The sequence below is a fragment of the Cotesia glomerata genome, linkage group LG3 (assembly GCF_020080835.1).
Source record: "Cotesia glomerata isolate CgM1 linkage group LG3, MPM_Cglom_v2.3, whole genome shotgun sequence".
Classification (NCBI taxonomy): Eukaryota; Metazoa; Arthropoda; class Insecta; order Hymenoptera; family Braconidae; genus Cotesia; species Cotesia glomerata.
Genome location: NC_058160.1, coordinates 26,682,176 through 26,701,893, shown reverse-complemented (window position 1 = coordinate 26,701,893; position 19,718 = coordinate 26,682,176). Strand labels below are relative to the sequence as shown.

Sequence of the window (19,718 nt, the reverse complement as noted above, 5' to 3'; positions counted from 1 at the left end):
TAAATTCAATCGGCCCAATTTATCAGAAATTATTTATCAGAAATATATTTCTGATCATAACTTTTAAATATTGTAATTAAATTATTTTTTTTCAAATTCTAATTTAAGTTCCAATTTTTTATTTTTTTATTATCAATATTTATTAAAAAATTTCCCATTAAATATTTTATTTTTTTTTTCTTAAATTATCTAACGGTGAAAATAAATTTTTATTTTTTTATCAAATCATTTGAATTTGGTCAGCTCGTGGTAAACTCGCGTGTCTGACGTCGAGCGTCGTTTTAACGGTACTACACTTGAATCGTCGGGATATATCGTCGAGCTTTACGCATGACTGACGGGTTTACTCTTTACTGCTTCCACATATTTCGCGTGCGCAGGTTTTATTAATATATATATGTTAAGTATAAGTATATATCTATTCGCTCCCCGCCAACTGTTGCTTCTTCTTCATCGTCTTCTTCGTCTGCCTCTACTCCTTCTTCATTACTTGTTTTGTCAAAGTTCTGATAGTCTCTTATTTAAATAAAGCCACGTTGTTAATAATGACCGTACCGCGTTGGAGTGAATACATTTTTCATTAACAATTATTTATTTCACCCGATTATCAGCAATTATTATCGATTATCTCGTTTTGATTGCAATCATTGTGATAAAATTAATTTTTTATGATTTTTATTTATACGAGAAATCATTTTATAATTGTTGTCATGATATCTTGATCGATTTTATCAAAATAAAAAATAAAGTCGATAAATAAAAATAAAAAACTGATAAAAATAATCAAGGAATTTAATTTCGGTAAAGTTAGAAAAACTAAAAGAAGAATGTTTACTTTCCATTAGATAGATTAAAGTTTGTGTGCATCTGTGCATCTAAGTAAATTGACGATTAATTTGTTTTATATTTACTCTTTTTTTGTACTGTTATTATTATTTTTGTTTTTGGAATTCATTGACCAAACTACTCAGGCGAATGAACTTGCGTGCGATAAAAAATAACAAAAGCGTTTGACGTAAGAGTGCCAGATAAAACTTTTAAAACAATCTAAAGATCAGATAGGATGTAACGCACGATTTATAATCGATAATTAATAATTGAAAATTCCCTTTTGCATTTGAAAATATTATTTATTTTAAAATACCCAAATTGACATGACATGTCTATGAAATTTGTTTACCGCGTCTGTATTTGCCCTCTCTCATCTTCGATCTAAAATTTATCATATATCATATTTTTAATGTTATTTTCAACTTCTTTTTAATTACACAGATGATTTGCTCAGTGGCAATGACGTATTGTCATATATTTCTTATTTTATTTAATCTCTATACATTTTTAATATTTACTATTCTCATATGATAGTCAAATTATATTTACTCTTTACTATTTAAATACAAAAAAAAACTTCGATTTATTATTGATAAATCTTTTGTTTATTGAAATTTTAACAAACTGTTGACTCTAGTATTGATTTAAATTTTTATTGTATTGTCATCGCGTTATTTCATCATCACTTTTTCTATTTACCCTTCTACATTTACTTTTTGTAGATTTAACCTAATTATTATTATTATAGAAAAATTATTTTTGTTTTTAAAAATTCAAGGTAACAGTGAATAATTAGATAACAAATTTTATTTACTGATTGAATTAGATACAAATCGTTTGATACAATAATTATTTTTTATATTCCCGCATGAAAAAGCTATATATCTTTCATCATGTACAAAAAATTATATTTTACATATATAAAAATATATGTGATTATATAAGGACCCATATGCAAAATTTTGCCGTTTCATATATACAATAATGATATATGTAGTATTATGTATTGATGTTATACTCATAACATATATTTCAATTATATTTTCAGCTATATATGATTAAATATATCGTACATATTATAATCAACACTATATTATAAATAGTATAAGAACAATGTATTTTTCAGTATAATTTAAAATATACTTTAAATTATATGCTCAATATAATTTTAATATTGGCATTGGTACCAAAATTACAATAGAATGCTGAGGCCAAATAATTCTCTGAAAAAAAGTTATAAAAAAGAAAATATTTCGTGATGTGTTACTAATTTACTGAAATTCAGATTTGCTTCGACCGTAAACTCGATTGATCAAGTTGCTCTTGAAACTTAAGATATACGACAAACCATTAATTTTTTTTTTTTTTTTATTAATCTTTCCGTTTTGACCTATTTCGACATATCATAAATATCTGGTATTATGTATGGTATTTTATAATAAAATAATATATATTGCCATATAATTGAAATTTTATAAATGAAAGTATACAGTAATAATCTATCTCAACATATATTTTACGAAAAATATATTTATCTATTATATAGTTTTCTATATAATTTTTATATAATAATATTATATTTTATAACATACTAGGTAATATACGGCACTAATATATTTGAATTTATATTGAATCAAATATATCTTCATTATATTAACAAAACATTTATTATTTCATATATATAATTTTGCCGCTATATATGATCACATATTCCCCATATAACTTTCCATTTATGTTCAGCCATATATAGTTTTTTCATGCGGGTTTATTTACACTTGTATAAAAATTTATTTTTTACAAAATTTTAATAAAAATAAATCATTTTAATATTTTTACAGAAGAAATAATTTTGAATATTAATTTAATTAAATAATAAATTATTACCAAAAATAATGAATATTTTAATCAGAAATTAAAAACCCAACGACTAAAAAAAGAGTTCCTTGGCACACACAGTCGTTCAATACCACTTAACAATAATTCAATGCAACTTTCTACATTCGCTTTCCCGACGCACTTTCTTACAAACGGATTCGAGAGTGCAGTTTAAATGTATTAGTCTCGGAGGTACGCTATAAATCTTCACAAATTATTAACCTAAAAGAGAACCAGCAATAATAAATTTTTTCCACTATCTTTCCACATTTTCACTTATAAAAATTGAGGAAACATAAAAATCTAATTACCTTTTTTTCTCCATAAAAATAAAAGTCGTGATAAAATAAAATACGAAATAAATCAATTATTTTTTTTTATTAACTACAAACTTAAAAATAAAAACATTTATGAGTTATACTCTATATTATTAACGTAAAAAACAACCAGTAAAGCATAAAGTATAAACTACAGAGTGCACATAACATTTTCCTGTTATTTTAAGGTTGCAATAGATGAGGGTTGTTTCGTATTTCATTTTCACCAATAAGAAAGGTCAGTACATCTCTCATCGTTAGATGATAAATAGTGTCATTTACTCTGGCTGCAATGAAGTCCTGTATATCCGGCAATATTTCAGGCTTAATGATCTCGATGCCTTGTGGGGTGAGCTCCTGAAAGACCTGCCGAGAATTAAATGGAAAAAATTACTCCAGGCTATTACTCTTCATTCAGTGTAAAATAGAAAAAAAATTCTCTTATATTATATTTCTGTACCTCATTCATAACTGAACTGTATTTACTGTTCCCCATAAAATTGGCCATCCGTATCTTTACGTCACGGATCGAAAAGTCCAGATCGAAGCTTTTCAAATACATCCCCCGCGAGTAGCCCAGCACCGTCATGAAGAAAACTTTAAAGTCACGAGCTGTCGCTGCAAATGGCCCAGAACCGTGGAGCTCAAATGTGTCCCCAAGTATTCCAGAGATGTTATAGTACCCGTCGACGATTACTGTCGGTATTGTCAGATTTACAGCTATCGTCGGCCCTAGAAGTGACAGCCGAGCTCGATCAACTACGAATGTTGACAGTCCGCTTATTGTCACGTTGTCGACGAATATGTTCAGGCTGAAATAATATTTATGTGTCAAAAAAGAATATTGCTTTACTATCAGTTTATTTTTATGAAATTTTAAATTTGACACAAATTTATTGATTTTTTTTTTAATAAACTGGGAAATTCTAAATTGTTCGATAAATTTTTAATAGTTAAATTAATAGAAGCTTTTATTTCGAAAATGTACCAAGTGTTTTGCTCAGAAACTCATTTTTATTCACAACGTTTCGTAACGAAATTAGAGTACATCTAAGTTTATTTGAACAATTTATTCTTATCTACTAATATTATTAATTTATGAGACGCGGGAATTTTAATAATAAATTATTTAATTTCTTTTGCAATAAATATTCATTGGTGTTGTTCAACTGCGTTAAATTTTATAATTATTCACGAAAATATTTATTGATAATTGAGTTGTATCTATTGAAATTATTAAAAAAAAATATCTCTTAATCTTTTAAAAAATTTTTTCAAGTCTTATATTTATCAAAAATACACAGTAAAAAATTTTGCATCAATGCGTTAAAAAATTTTGTGTTAAAAATTTTTATGTTAAATATTTAACACTTTTTTGTGTCAATTTAACACAATAAATGTTAAATTTACACATAAAAGTGTTGAATATTTAACACAAAATTTTTTGACGCAATGACGCAAAATTTTTTACTGTGTAAATTCTACACAAAAATATATCATTTTTTTCCGTTTCAAAATTGTAAATTAACATTTAAAAATATTTTTTCTTCATACCTCGGTCAAAAGTACGTACTTTCCTCCCTAATGGCAGGAATTAAAGTTTAACATTTACTCCCTGTGAGAAGTACACGCGCGCTCTCTATAACAGCGGGAGGAAAAAATTTCTCGTGCGTAATTACACTCGCAATTAGGGACTATTGATTCTGTCGCTATAACAAATTGTTAACCGCTGTCATTTCTGTTGCTACCTTCAACCTTAAAAATAATTATTAATGTTGTTTTGTCGTCTGTTAATTTAATATCAAAGTACTATTAAAGTCAATTCAATACTCTTACCAATAAACCATAGTCAGAATGCTTATCTACAAATTAAAATCTGAATAATCAAATTATGAATTATCAAAACTGTATATTTAGTAGAGATACGATTTTTAATTGCTCTAATATCAAGTTTGAAAACTGTGTTTTTTATGGAAGTATTATTAATAATTGTGATCATTCAATTGAAAATGAAAACGATAAAAAAAACGCAATAAGAGTTTTTAGCTTATAATATGTTTTGTTTTATAAATTTTATAATAACTAATACAATTTGTTAAACTAATGAAAATGAATAATACATCTTTGATAAAATGAAATTAATTTATTACACTGAGAAAAAAAAAATACTTTTACTCAATTAACAATTTCTTGGTACAAGAAATTCGATGACGATCAAATATTCTATTATTATTAATTCTTAATTTCTGAAGGGAAGATCATCAATATTTATCTTTGAATAATAGATAAACAAGAGAATAGCTTTATTTAAATTAAGTGAAAATTATTTCAATCAATTTAACTAGTTCTTGAGCTAAAATATATATTCTTGAAAATTTTCAAGAACATGAATTCTTGTATCAAAAAAATTTTCTTAATTAAAGTATTTTTTTTTCTCAGTGTATTAAAAGATTTGGCCAGGCTTGACTCTTCGAATGTATTTGATGCCTGCCCCCACGACCAGCAGCACTCGCTTCGCTCGTGCCGCAAATGTCGGGGCAGGCATCAAAACATACTTATCAACATTTAAAGTTAAAAAAAATAAAGTTAATAACGTACTTTCGACCGGCTATGAAGAAAAATCGTATACACTACACGGCCCAAAAGTTGAAATCTCGTTCCTGCGTGTCATTATGCCTTCGGCTTCACCTCGGGCATAATGATGCGCAGGGCCGAAAATTCAACTTTCGGCCCTCGTACTGTAATATACTATTATCTTTACAATTTTTTATTGGGAAAAAAAAATCTATTTTTTATCAACGCTTCCAAAAAATATTTATTCTGAATCAATTAAATAATTCTTAACATAAATTACTCAAACAACCAATAGACTCCATTTTAAAATTATCCATATTTATCTCGGAACAATTAAGAACAAATTGAAGACCCCCCTCATTAGAATAAAAATGGAGTAGCTATGTATACTTATTGGAAATATGTTATCGGTATACACAAAATACATTATTCATGGGCGTGACTGATGGTAATATGTTTCAAAAATATGTCTATCTTGGTGATATCTATATTTTTCTCATGACTTCTCAAAAAAAAAAACATACACACGTGCTTCATTGTATGTCAGTGTATTCTACTCAATTATATTTAAATAAAGACCACTCCTCCATTCAATTGCTTATGAATTCATTAATTCATAATTTGTTGTTACATCTGTGTAAATATTTCAGAACTATTAATAAATACTAATTCAAATATGAGTGTGTTTGAAAATTTATGAAAAACACCTCCGTTTAAATTTAAACCGCGTTATTTTTTTAAAATTATCTTTATAATTTTTTCAATGCGTTGTTTCGATAATTAATTTAATTTGTCGAATAAATATCGTTCCGCTAGCGATGAAATAATTGTTGTTTTGTTATTTTGCAAGTAATATTAAATTGTAAAAATTTTATCGGATGTTTACTTACTCGCCGATTTCCGGGTTGTGAGTTTCCACATAAATTTCGTGCAGTTGCAGGGGCTCAAGTACCGGGACATCGAGCTCTGGAAATCCATATGGCATTCGGCTGCGGAATTTTTCTAGCAACCGCCGCAACTTAAAGTCCAGTCCAATTGACGCTGCACTGTCGACTATCCTTTTTGGAATTAGTTTGGTTGTTCTTTTTCTTTTTTTTTTTTATTTGTTTAATTATTGAGTGATAAAGTTTTTAAAATTTGTCACTGTCTCTACTTACTGTAATTAGTGGTCATGATTGCGGTGTTCATCAAGAGGTTCCTTGGCTTCTCCACGGCATTGGAGACTAAAAAATTTCAAATACTTTGCAAAACATTCTTTAGCTTTTCCTTCAATGTTAATTATTTATTACACCGTCATTTTGTTTTGCTGATAAACAATACCGTAATCGGTTGCTGTGTCTGTCACATGATGAAGCAGCTCCTTTTGTCGCTGAACTACGCCCGTCACTGTAAAAAATTATCATTTTATTAATTTAATGTTTTCAATTTAAACTTCATTAAAAATTTAATCTATATTTTATTTATTTTTTCATTATATTAATTTTGTTTTAAAAATTTTATTATAAACTTTTTTTTTGCGCAATTAAAAAAATTTCTTTACCAAAATATCAAATTTCTGTCGATTTAATGAAACAATGCATTTGTTTTTTCTTTTTTTTAATTTATTAATTGAAATTAAAAATTTAATGTAATTTATTTTTTTACTAAAATTTAATATTTGATAGTTTTTTTTCTATTTTATAAAATTTTAACGATGCTGGCAGATATTATTTGTTTTAAATTAATTTTTTAAATTTAAAATACAAGAATTAAATATTAGTAAAAGTTTATACTATTAAATTTCTTGATAAAAACTTTGATAATTTTTTTATTTATTTCAATAATAATAATTTCATATTTGTCGTATAAAAAAAAAATAAAACAAATTATTAATAAAATTAAAAAAATTTCAAAGCTGTAAATAAAAAAAAATATTCATTTAAATAACGCAATAACAATTTTTTTCTAGTAATTAAATTAAAAAAAAAAAAAGTTATGAACTCAATTATGAGATAAATCTAAAAAAAAAAAAAAAAAAAAAACTAGTAATTTTTAAAAACAATAAATTATATTTATTACCAGTTGTCATGCTCGACTATTTGAATTTAACGGAAGATAAAAATAACGTAATAAAAAGAGCTGCGTGCATGGCTATTTGTTTTCCGCGGTGATGTGAGGATGTGACAAATAATATCCGCGCAGAATCACCAGCATCATCAATCGTTGTTTGATCTGATCTATGATTATATTCAATCACTTTTTTCTCGCATATGAGATATGACAATCCGACAGATTTTCACGCTCATACAATGTATATAAGAATAATGAAAATAAAAATAAAAATATTAATAAAATTTTGTAATTAATCACTTGTAATGTTCCACTCTCAAAAATTTGAAATATTGTATACCGTAAAAATCAATAAATAATTACATAATTATTTATAAAAATATTTAATGCATAAAAAAACAAGAATTATACATTTAGTTATTATTTCGATGAATAACTTTCTGTTGGTGACATAATAGTTGATACTTTAAATTGCGAAGTATTGCATATTAAAAATAAATGATTTTAAGTTTAAATTTAAAAACTTGTTTTATGGTGTATACATTTAAACATTATTGTTTTTTATGCTCAAAAATTTTATTTATAACCACTAACTAATAATTTTTTAATTAAATGAAAATTTTTTTCTAATTTAAAAGTTTGAAATCAAAATATTAAATATACAAAAAAATAATAAGAGACTTTTTTTTCTATAGGAAATTCAATTTTTTACAATAAAGGTCTATCAATTTTATTACGTCTCTAATATTTTACACAGAATTAAAATTTTTAATCAAAAAGAATTAATAAGAACAAAATTCGTTCAAATTTGAATTAAAAATTTGAGAAACGAAAAAATTTTAAAAGGCATTTTTTATTATTTATTTTTGTGTTTTATTTGCATAAATTTACAGTTTTATACAAGTTTTTTTTTTTATAATATAGATAAAAATAATAATTAGATGTTAGAAAGTAAAATTTTTAAGCTTTTTTTTTAAAACAAGGTAATAATTAAAATTATTAAATATTTCAAAGATTTTTTAACTATTTTAAACATTAAAAAATATTATTTGTTGACAACAAAAGGCATTTTTTATTTAAAATTAAATTTTCTACAAAAAAAGTTTTTATCAATTTTTTCATCTCTCCCATTCTTTAGACAGAATTAATTAAAAGTCTGAACTTGAAATTAAAAATTTTTACCAATAAATTGATTAATAAATAAAACTTACAGAAATTGGAAGCGCTGGTAGCAACATTAGAGATGCCATCGAGCAGAAAACCAGGTCCTGGACTCCGTGGACTGGAACTGGCAGTAGGACAGGACCCGATGGTCGCCGATACGACCAGGAAGACCATCCGCCTGATGGCGGGAAACTTCATGCTGAGTGATTCTATTAGTCCACTGATTAGTATAGGTAAGTGAGTAAAAGTAATAAAACAGCGACACAACTCGTTATTCCCCACAATAACTCGTTACCAGATAAAAAAAGATCAGTTGAAAAAACTACTAGATCAAAATAAAAAGTGTAATAACTTATTCCACTGTCCGAGAATTTTATTGACAACGAACCGGTCGCGAGCGAGCAGGAAGCGAGACTGACAGGATGAAAATGTGCATCTGCGTTAGGCCTCGCGGTGTACCGCATACGAAGAGAGTGTATTATATTGTATGTAATGTATGTGCACTGCAATCGAATGGTTAATGTTCACCGCAGCATTACAAGAGTTTAAGGAATGCGTCAAAGAGTCGCTTTTTGTTGGAATATAACCAACCAATTCAAGAGCTCTCCGGCTCTGATGCAATCAATTATATATTGTAATCTCAGGGTTCACGAACACGGGAATTTTTTTTACTTTGAATTTTTTTTTTTATTAATAATTTTCTTATCTATTTTGTTGTTTAGAAAAATAAGAGTTTAATTAGATTTAGCATTGATGAAAATTTATTGAGTAATTTATTCGTCTATGTCTTTCTAGTGATATAATGCGCCATAGCAGGTGAGCTAAATTACGCCTGCTTTTTTATCAGATCACCTTGAAAATTTGCACAACCTTTCAGGGGATGTCTTGATATGCTCAAAATTAAGTGCGACCGGTTAATTAAGTTAGATATGGTAATTAAATTGAAAAAAAAAAATCAAGAGATTTTGAACTTGGCAATAGTTTAAAATTTTTTTTAATTAATAATGAAAAAAGTTTATAAATTTATTTTTATTTAAACTTTTAAATAATTTAATAGAATAAAATTTTACAAATTTATTTTTATTTAAGCTTTTAAATAATTTAATAGAGTAAAATTTTATAAAATATATTTTCAAAAGAGTTGAAATAAGATTTTTTAAACAAAATTTTTCTTATTATTTTAAATTTGATATTTTAATTTTGAAGAAAAAAAATAAAAGAAGAAAAAGAGACAGTCAATCTTAAGTTTTGCATAAACTGTTAAATAAAAAAAAAGCTATAATAAGTTTTAGTATTTTTGACTCTTATCCACAGAGATAAATTTTTGACATTTAGAATTACTAATAGCGTGGGTCTGAGTTAATTAATAAAGAGCAGATAAGGGTATATTTAATTATCCAAGTCTTTAAACAAACACGTGAGGAGAAATTATTTCTAACGGGACTTAATTTAAATTTAGCAAGTTTTAACCTGTGATCATCAAACTTCGAACTAAAATTAACTATCCGACATTAGTTCCAATTCCAACAAACTTTACTCCTTGAATAAATTGAAGATTACTTTAAAGTCCATTGTTTTAGTCATCCAGCACTTGGAAGATGCGAAGTACGTATTGACAATATAAGATACAAGACGCGTAATATATTTTTTAATTATATACATGCAGTATAATGGAGTTTTTTTTTATTTTGCCTCTTCCGAATTGTGAGCTTTATATGAATAAGAATAAATGACTGATTCATGAGGAGCTGAGCAGCTGAGTTGAGATATTGAGACTAGCGTGCAGTCTTTGTGTCACAAAAAACGATTTTCCTTCGGCACGTTGGTGTTGAAGATATTTTTTACTTCCTGCTCGTGTTTTTTTCCGCGTTTTCGTATGCATAAACTTGACGGATAAAGGTTGCGCGTGAGGAGTATGACGGAATAGAATGAAATCTCGACCTTCTAGATTTATTAAACTTCCATTCACAATTCACTATTATATGTGATATGTAAATTTTATTAAAATTAATTAATAACGCGGGTAAAATATTTTTCAATTTATCTTTTTTAATTTTTAATTTTGTTTTTAAGGGTTGAAATTATAATAAGGTATAAGTATGTATATAGAAAAAAATAATTTCTTGTCTCTAAAAAATTTTTAGCAAGACCAAAGTCGTTTTGGAGCTACACAGTAAAAAATTTTGCGTCATTGCGTCAAAAAACTTAGTGTTGAAAATTTTTGTGTTGAATATTTAACACTTTTATATGTAAATTTTACACTTGTTCTGTTAAAACAATACAAAAAAGTGTTAAATATTTAAGATAAAAATTTTTAACACAAAATTTTTTGACGCAATGACGCAAAATTTTTTACTGTGTAGAAGAAATTTTTTTGGCTCAAGAAAATTTGACTTTATTCAAAAAAATTTATTACGGAGTTAAATAGTATATTACACTACAAGGGCCGAAAGTTGAATTTTCGGCCCTACGCGTCATTATGCCCGAGGCGAAGCCGAGGGCATAATGACGCGCAGGAACGAGATTTCAACTTTTGGGCCGTGTAGTGTATACGATTTTTCTTCATAGCCGGTCGAAAGTACGTTATTAATTTTATTTTTTTAAACTTTAAATGTTGATAAGTATGTTTTGATGCCTGCCCCGACATTTGCGGCACGAGCGAAGCGAGTGCTGCTGGTCGTGGGGGCAGGCATCAAATGCATTCGAAGAGTCAAGCCTGGTCATATTTTTTAATACACTGAGAAAAAAAAATACTTTAATTAAGAAAATTTTCTTGATACAAGAACTCATGTTCTTAAAAATTTTCAAGAATATATATTTTAGCTCAAGAACTAGTTAAATTGATTGAAATAATTTTCACTTAATTTAAATAAAGCTATTATCTTGTTTATCTATTATTCAAAAATAAATATAGATGCTCTTCTCTTCAGAAATTGATAATTAATAATAATAGAATATTTGATCGTCATCGAATTTCTTGTACCAAGAAATTGTTAATTGAGTAAAAGTATTTTTTTTTCTCAGTGTAATAAATTAATTTCATTTTATCAAAGATGTATTAATTTTCATTAATTTAAAAAATTATATTAGTTATTATAAAATTTATAAAACAAAACATATTATAAGCTAAAAACTCTTATTGCGTTTTTTCTATCGTTTTTATTTTCAATTGAATGATCACAATTATTAATAATACTTCCATAAAAAACACAGTTTTCAAACTTGATATTAGAGCAATTAAAAATCGTATCTCCACTAAATATACAGTTTTGATGATTCATAATTTGATTATTCAAATTTAAATTTGTAGATAAGCATTCTGACGATGGTTTATTGGTAGGAGTATTGAATTGATTTTAATAGTACTTTGATATTAAATTAACAGACGACAAAACAACATTAATAATTATTATTAAGGTTGAAGGTAGCAACAGAAATGACAGAGGTTAACAATTTGTTATAGCGACAGAATAAATAATCCCTAGTTGCAAGCGTAATTACGCATGAGAAATTTTTTCCTCCCGCTATTATAGAGAGCGCGCGTGTACTTCTCACAGGGAGTAAATGTTAAACTTTCATTCCTGCCATTAGGGAGGAAAATACGTACTTTCGACAGAGGTATAAATAAAAATTGTTTTTTTTTTCTGTGTAAGCACAAATATGAAGAAATATTAAAAATAATTATTTGAATTTAATTTTCACTGCAACAATGAGCTGGACTCGAACCCTCGACCGCTTTTTGCACTACTAACATGCTTTTACTCCTTTCTACTGCTAATTCGTGAATTAAAATTAATTATTCATTTTTAATCAATATTTCTCTTGAGAAATTGTTTATAAATAATTAAAAATTAAAATTAAATTTTAATAATTTACTAAACAATAAAAAAATGTGGAATTTCCGTATATTTTTTTGCGCGTCATTGGAACGTGATTGGTATTTTTAAATTTTGATGATTAAGCTTATTAGTTTTTTTGTATTCTTCTCTGATAATTTTCCGAGTATTAAAAAAAATAACTCACAAATTAGCAACATTATAAATATTTATGATTACTAGTTAAAATTATACATATTTTTTACAAATGGAAAAATTGGAAGGAAATTTATTGAGGTTATTTAATGAAAGTATCTATTTTTTAATGAAAAAAGTTTAAAACTATCTGTAATATCACATAGATCAATAATCTGTAAACTTGAATTAGTTTCAAAGATAAATTTTAGATGGAAAATTTTCCGGGTCACAATTTTTTTTGTAAAAATCATATCTTTATTACAAAAATTGTTCTACCGAAAAATTAAAAACTTGTAAATATTTTTCGACTAAATTTTCAATCGATTAACTTCAGATATTTAAAATTAATTGACAAATAATTCGAATAGCTGAAATCCTTCAATTAAAAAAAGCATGGAGGTCATCGAAGTATAAAATCCATTACAATCAGTAATTGAATGACTAACAGTCTGTTTTTTATCAGTTCCTGCTACCGCAATTATTCCGCAATTGATTAACAACATAAATCTCTGAAACCAATCATTAAAAATTAATTTCCGATCTGAAAAACCAAGTGGATAACAAAAATTAAATAATGACTGTCTACTCAACAAAAAAACACTTGGGTTTGATTTCCATCCAGCCGTAAGCTAATTATTAATTATTATATATTACAATAATATTCATTGTTATTAATAAAAATAACAGTGTAATGTTTCAAATTTAAATTTGAGTTTTGAATATACTTATTCCGGTTTATTTCTCTTCATTCACCTATATTGCCTATGAATTATTCAATTTTCCGAGTATGGTGCAGATCAGCGGAAAAAAACGAGCAAGTCCGAGGAAAAAGTTAAAAAATGTTTTTTTTTATCCTTTGATATCAGCTTCTTATCCATCTTACAGCCTTTCATTTTTTGCTCACGTCCTGAATACTCAATTATATTTATATATTACAAAAAAGGAATATTTGGGTCAATAACAAACTATCGCCTATTTATTTTATTTCATTACTGTTTAGTTACAATGGTAAATTAATTACTTGATAAAGATTACATTGCAAGCCAATATACTCATACAATAAAAATAAAAATACATGAGAAAGTTATTAACCGGAAATTGTTGGAAGTAATAACTTTTTCTTTCTGTAAGGAGTACGGAAGTTTATTTTCTTCACGGTGTGCGAAAAATACTGTGAATATTTTCTGTATGTAAACAAAGAAATTATTGCCGAGTATTTATATGCTGAGTAAAATTAAGATATCTTCAAAGAAGAAAACTCTATATACATGTATGTTTATCAATAAATAGAAGAAAAATAAAAAATTTAGTGTCTATTGAGAATATAAAATATTATGAAGGATGATAATATTATTATTGCAAATTCGTAAACAATAATTAGCCAATAAGCCTTGACACGCTTGTGATAATACAATGCATTGTGAATATCAATATCACGATATGTGATTGCGGTGTATCACAATGGGTGAAACGCTTTCACTGGTCAAAAATATTAAGTACAATGAGAATAGTTATTGTTATGATTTTTTTTCGAAATTTTTTTTCCAATGCCACGTGTAATTTATTTCAAAGATGTGCATTGAGATAATTTTTTAATAAAAATTTGCATAAGATTAATTTAAGATATGGTTTAATTAAAAAGACACAAAAATTTGTTGATTTTTAATTTTTTCTTTTATGAAATAATCTCTTTGCATATTTATTTTAATCTGTAAATACTGTAAAGAGTTTTAATAATTTCTTTGTTTGAACAATTACTTTACTAAATCCAACTTTTATTTTTATTGCAATGAAATTTCCACTTTATTTTCCATGTGAAAGGTCATTATCCTTTGATCTCCATATTCTACATATGTAATGCCTTCATTCAAAGGTGATTGTTCTCTCAAAGAGAAAATATATTTACAAATTAGGGATTCTACTATATTTGAGATATTGATTCCGTAATTTCATATATTATTAACATAAAAAATTCCTGTAAATTGATCTCTAATTCCTTTGTAAAGTACCATATCATTAGAGACCTATTAAATTCAATAAACTTATCAAAGTTTATAATCGTCTTATAAGCTCAACGTTCATGGTAGAATCAATTATAAACTTAATATTTTAAAAAGGATTTGTGACTAAAAATAAATAATTGCAAAGTTTAATAAATTATTTCAATTCTGTCTTTGTTTTTTATTTTTTTTAATTTCAATATTTCAATATATTTGCAGAGTAATTATTAATTACCAATTAGACGAGTACTATTTTGTTTAATTAATTTCGTCAGTTATAGATAAGACATTATATACTCTATACATCACGCTTGGATGCATTCCCGGAATATTATTACGGATCGAAGCGTCTTGAGATTCGAGTAAGACAACCTTTATATTATTTACGCTATCTCATGAACGATTTAAATTTATAGTTCAGTTATTATCTATTCACGAAGATCCAATTATATTAATCTTAATCATCTTGCGACTTTTGATAAAGGAAATAATTAAAAATATATTATAAAAAATTATGTACGAATAATTTACAACGCATAATGATTTTTATGGAAATAACATGATGAGAATAGTTAATTTTACACGTACTTAAAAATCAAGGTTAAGATCATTTACATCAGATTCTGAGTCAATTATATTTTTTTTTACATTTTTTTAATAATTATTCAAATTAATAAAAATATCAGTTTATTTTTAAAAATATTCTTTTTTATTAGTGATTATCATATTTACAAAAATAGTCTTGTTGATGTAACAATTGAGAATAAGTATAAAGTACAATTATTATTTATAAATAATTAATATTATTACACGTGCAATCTGAATTTACAGCTGAATTTTTTTCTAAACATTATAATTTTATTTACAATTAATATTTACAAAAATTTTTTTACGTTATCAATTCATTGCTAATTTCCTCCGGAAGACTATAAAATAATATTCTACAAAAAAAATCTATTAATATAATTACTATAATTTTTTCTTATTACAATTTTTGTACAAAAAAACTCCTAAAGATTAACCACCGTGTATTAAAATTAAAAAAAATATTTATATCAAAATACTTCACGAAATTATGCGTTCTTGAACATAAGAAGTATTTGCTTCTAAAGTCGAAGCCTCGCTTACATTATTAGTATCTTCTTTTTCTTCTTCTTCTTCTTCTTCCTCTTTTTCTCTTTGATTAGACCCTGACGATAAATGTATGACACTAAAAAAGTAAATTGCATTGTAATTTATCATGACTTGTCAGTAATTAAATCATTTACATAAAAATTATAATGACAGTGACAATGACTTACAGAATAAGAAGCAGTACTGCAATTTGTGTCGCAAAAGTCAGCCAATAAATTGCACTGGGTACTGTATTATAAGTCTCATTGTAAAGTTGGGAGTACAAGACTCCGCTAAAGAAAGGCACTGCATTATCACAGACTGATAACATGGCGAAAACCTTTCCTGTAATCATCAATCAAATGATCATTTGAATGAGTATCATACAAAGATAATTATCTATCATATCAACAATAATTATTACTAGCAACATTGCAGTCACTATGTGACTGCCGTGACTAGTGAACTATAGATAAATAAAATTTTGCTTTATTAAATAATGAATTTTGTTAAATTGTACTGTACTTTTTTAACTATTGACGTTTTTATACATATAAGCTCATTCCGATGTTACACTGATCAAGAGCTTTCATTTGAGTACCCGCATGCACTGATAGAAGGATTTCTTAGTATTTAAAAAGATTTCTTTGTATTTAAGAAATCATTTCTTAAACATCATTTCTTAGTATTTAAAAAATATTTTTTAAATACTAAGAAATATTTTTTAAATACTCAGAAATATTTTTTAAATACAAAAAAATATTTTTTAAATGCTAAGAAATGATTTCTTAAATACAAAGAAATCTTAAATGCTAAGAAATCTTTCTATCAGTGTGCATTTTGATATATTTTTTATATATAAATATATAAAATATATGAAAAATTGATGTGGGTACTTAAATGAAAGGTCTCGATGAGTGTAATGTCGGGGTGAGCTTATATCTTTAAAAATATCATTATATGACAAAATTCAATGTCATTTCTTAAATATAGGCGTTTTTAAAAATATAAGCTCATCCCGATGTAACATTTATCGAGAGCTTTTATTTGAGTACCCACATGCATTTTGGTATATTTTTCATATATAAATATATATAATATATATGAATATAAAAAATATATGAAAAATTGATGTGGGTACTTAAATGAAAGGTCTCGGTGAGTTTAACATCGGGGTGCGCTTATATCTTTAAAAATATCATTAGATGACAAGATTCAATGTCATTTCTTAACTATTGACGTTTTTAAAGATATAAGCTCATCCTGATGTTACATTTATCAAGAGCTTTCATTTGAGTACCCATATGCATTTTCATATACTTTTCATATATACATATATATAAATATATGAAAAATTGATGTGGGTACTCAAATGAAAGATCTTAATGAGTGTAACATCAGAATGAGCTTATATCTTTAAAAATGTCAATAGTTCATAAGATACAAGGTAATCTCTTAATTATGTATCTAGAGATAGAGCATTTTCGAATGCAGCCTAATTACTTATCATCAGAAATTGAGTATTGGTGAGAATTATATAAAACCTTGAAAAGGCACAAATTCAAGTCAAGGTCTTTGCAATGACACTTAATTTCACTAAAAAAACCGATTTTATCATATGACTATCCTGGACACAAAATTTTGCTTATTTTCTTAATAATATAGATTTTCTAAATAACTAAATTAAACAAAATAAATTACCTCGTTCATTAATTGGTACAACCTTGGAAGTCATTGATCTTAAAACCGGCGCAACTACCGGCCCAATAGCAGCAACTGCGGCTCCTGTAGCAATTATTTTTCATTAAGACAATAAATTTAGTAATTTATATACAACGCAAAGATTTACAGCTATAATTTAAACATACCAGCGTAAAATATTTCTGGCGTAGTAGCGGAAGCGAAAAACACTCTACCAGCAGCATGAGACAATGCTCCGATCATGACAATGATGGTGTCTCTTAATCCCAATAATTTGCTCAATGTTGGTCCGCCGATTAGCATTGCTATTATTTATTTGATAAATAAAATATTAAATTTTAAATGAATAAATGACCATATTTACCAGCAACAAAAAACGACGATTGGAAAGTCCTAAATTTGCTGAAAGTCAACACGTCCCACTGAAAAATCCTCTGGGTGTATAAGTAGCTCATGGGTTTTTCGTCCCTTTGAAAGGTGTAAAAGGTCATTGCAATAAAGAGCATCCACAAATGAAGCCTCCTGTTCTTGGAACGCGGCTTTGTCAGAGTTTTAACCGTTGAAATTACATGCTCTTTGTCAAAGAAGTCCGTCAAGACATTGACACCGAGCAGAGGCGTTTGTCGCGGGTTTGTTTGCCATTTTAATACAATCAGCGAATAAATTACTGATATTATGAGCAGTGTTGTGTTTATTGCAAACATTATTGTGTATGACCGGTTAAACACCTCGGTGAACAAATATGATCCAAGCGCGATACCTGAAAGTCAACAATTGTGATTTATGATTAAGGATTATTGATCATAATTTTATGAAAATTAAATTAGCAGGCCATTTAATTGAAAAATTCTACATGTAAAAAATATGAAAAATTATGGTTGTAATTTTTTAAAAATATCTTTTTAATCAATAACAAAAATTTTTAAACCTCTGCTGATTTCAGTATCATATATGATAAAAGGATTTGTTTATAGTTAAAAATATTTGTTAATATTTAACAAATCATTTATTAGAGACCGCTTTTTAGTCCTTAACAAATATTTCTTAGTATTTAAAAAGATTTATTAATCCCTACTAATATTATAAATGTGAATGTAAGTTTGTTTTTTACGCTTTCACGCAAAAACTACTTAACCGATCATCATAAAACTTTGGACACATATTCTTGGAAGCATTAGAAGTAACATAGGATTCTTTTATTGAAGAAAAAAATTTATTTTTTGCGAAAGATAAAAAAATTGTTTGTCAAATAATTAGAATCACATTGATTCAGTTCTATTGGAATGTAATGATCTTTGATATTTATCGAAGGGCTTCAACGCGAGCGAAGCATCGGGTAAATGCTAGTATTTAATAAATGAATATCAAATTTATTAAATACAAATAAATCATTTTAAATGCTAAGAAATATTTTTTTAATACTAAAAAGTGGTCTCTAATAAATGATTTGTTAACTATTAACAAATATTTTTTAATACAAATAAATCCTTCTATCAGTGTATAATTTTTTATAATTTTTATTTAATCGTCACCTGTTGGCATAGTACTGAGATAAGCGATTTCCAGAATAGTAACCCTCAGTGTGCGTTGTTTTGCGGAAGAAACATCGGATATGTAAGCGAAACAGCTTCCAAAAATAGCAAGATCTCCACCGAGCATCCCCATGGGTATGCTTGCTGTGTAAATTATCATAAACAAGTCCCAGTTTGGTTTCAGAGTATTTACAACAATCATTCCGGAGTAAATAATTTTCCCCAGAAGACCTATTATTAACGGAAGTTTTCTACCGCGTCGATCACTCCAGTTTCCGTAGAACAGAGATAAAATTATTGGAACTACATGACCGGCGATGTTGTTCCATTGGTGGAAATCTGATACTGTTACCTGTAAATTACAGTTATTGGTTTACAAGATAAATTATTTGCAATCAGTGTAATTATAGCTTAGCTTCAAAAGAAAAATATATGGCATAAAGTGTCATTTTAAATGACAAAATTTTATTTTTTTCTTCAAATATGCCTTTGTAAAAATAATTACTTAATATTGCAGTTTATTTATTAATTTTCATCATTTGTTGTCAG

General features: G+C 26.5%; 2 protein-coding genes and 1 long non-coding RNA gene across 4 annotated transcripts in view; all 3 read right to left on the bottom strand.

Annotated features, from left to right (window-relative positions):
• Positions 1–2,509: 2,509 nt before the first annotated feature.
• On the bottom strand, positions 2,510–14,249 carry LOC123261673. The gene is made up of 3 exons (XR_006508727.1): positions 14,236–14,249; positions 9,678–9,680; positions 2,510–2,605 (listed from the first exon to the last, which is right to left on the bottom strand). It is a non-coding gene; the product is annotated as an uncharacterized LOC123261673 (long non-coding RNA).
• LOC123261669 lies at positions 3,066–9,355 on the bottom strand. Of its 2 annotated transcripts, XM_044723391.1 has the most exons (7): positions 8,858–8,972; positions 7,656–7,813; positions 6,918–6,983; positions 6,755–6,820; positions 6,488–6,650; positions 3,484–3,835; positions 3,066–3,389 (listed from the first exon to the last, which is right to left on the bottom strand). In XM_044723391.1, the coding sequence occupies exons 2-7, from the start codon at positions 7,663–7,665 to the stop codon at positions 3,207–3,209; spliced, it is 840 nt and encodes a 279-aa protein (XP_044579326.1). In that variant the 5' UTR covers positions 7,666–7,813; positions 8,858–8,972; the 3' UTR covers positions 3,066–3,206. The 2 variants fall into 2 exon arrangements, with proteins under 2 accessions (XP_044579326.1, XP_044579324.1); XM_044723389.1 differs by lacking the exon at positions 7,656–7,813 and having other exon boundaries at positions 8,858–9,355.
• A 1,531-nt stretch (positions 14,250–15,780) lies between the features above and the next one.
• The window catches only part of LOC123261671 (adenylate cyclase type 6-like), a 92,283-nt gene continuing 88,345 nt past the window's right edge, over positions 15,781–19,718 (bottom strand). The window contains exons 21-25 of the mRNA XM_044723394.1: positions 18,002–18,280; positions 17,805–17,942; positions 17,638–17,721; positions 16,125–16,281; positions 15,781–16,033 (exon numbers count right to left, since the gene is read on the bottom strand). Of these exons, the coding sequence (XP_044579329.1) occupies positions 15,889–16,033; positions 16,125–16,281; positions 17,638–17,721; positions 17,805–17,942; positions 18,002–18,280 (803 nt within the window). The 3' untranslated portion in view covers positions 15,781–15,888. The remainder of the gene's footprint in view (positions 16,034–16,124; positions 16,282–17,637; positions 17,722–17,804; positions 17,943–18,001; positions 18,281–19,718) is intronic.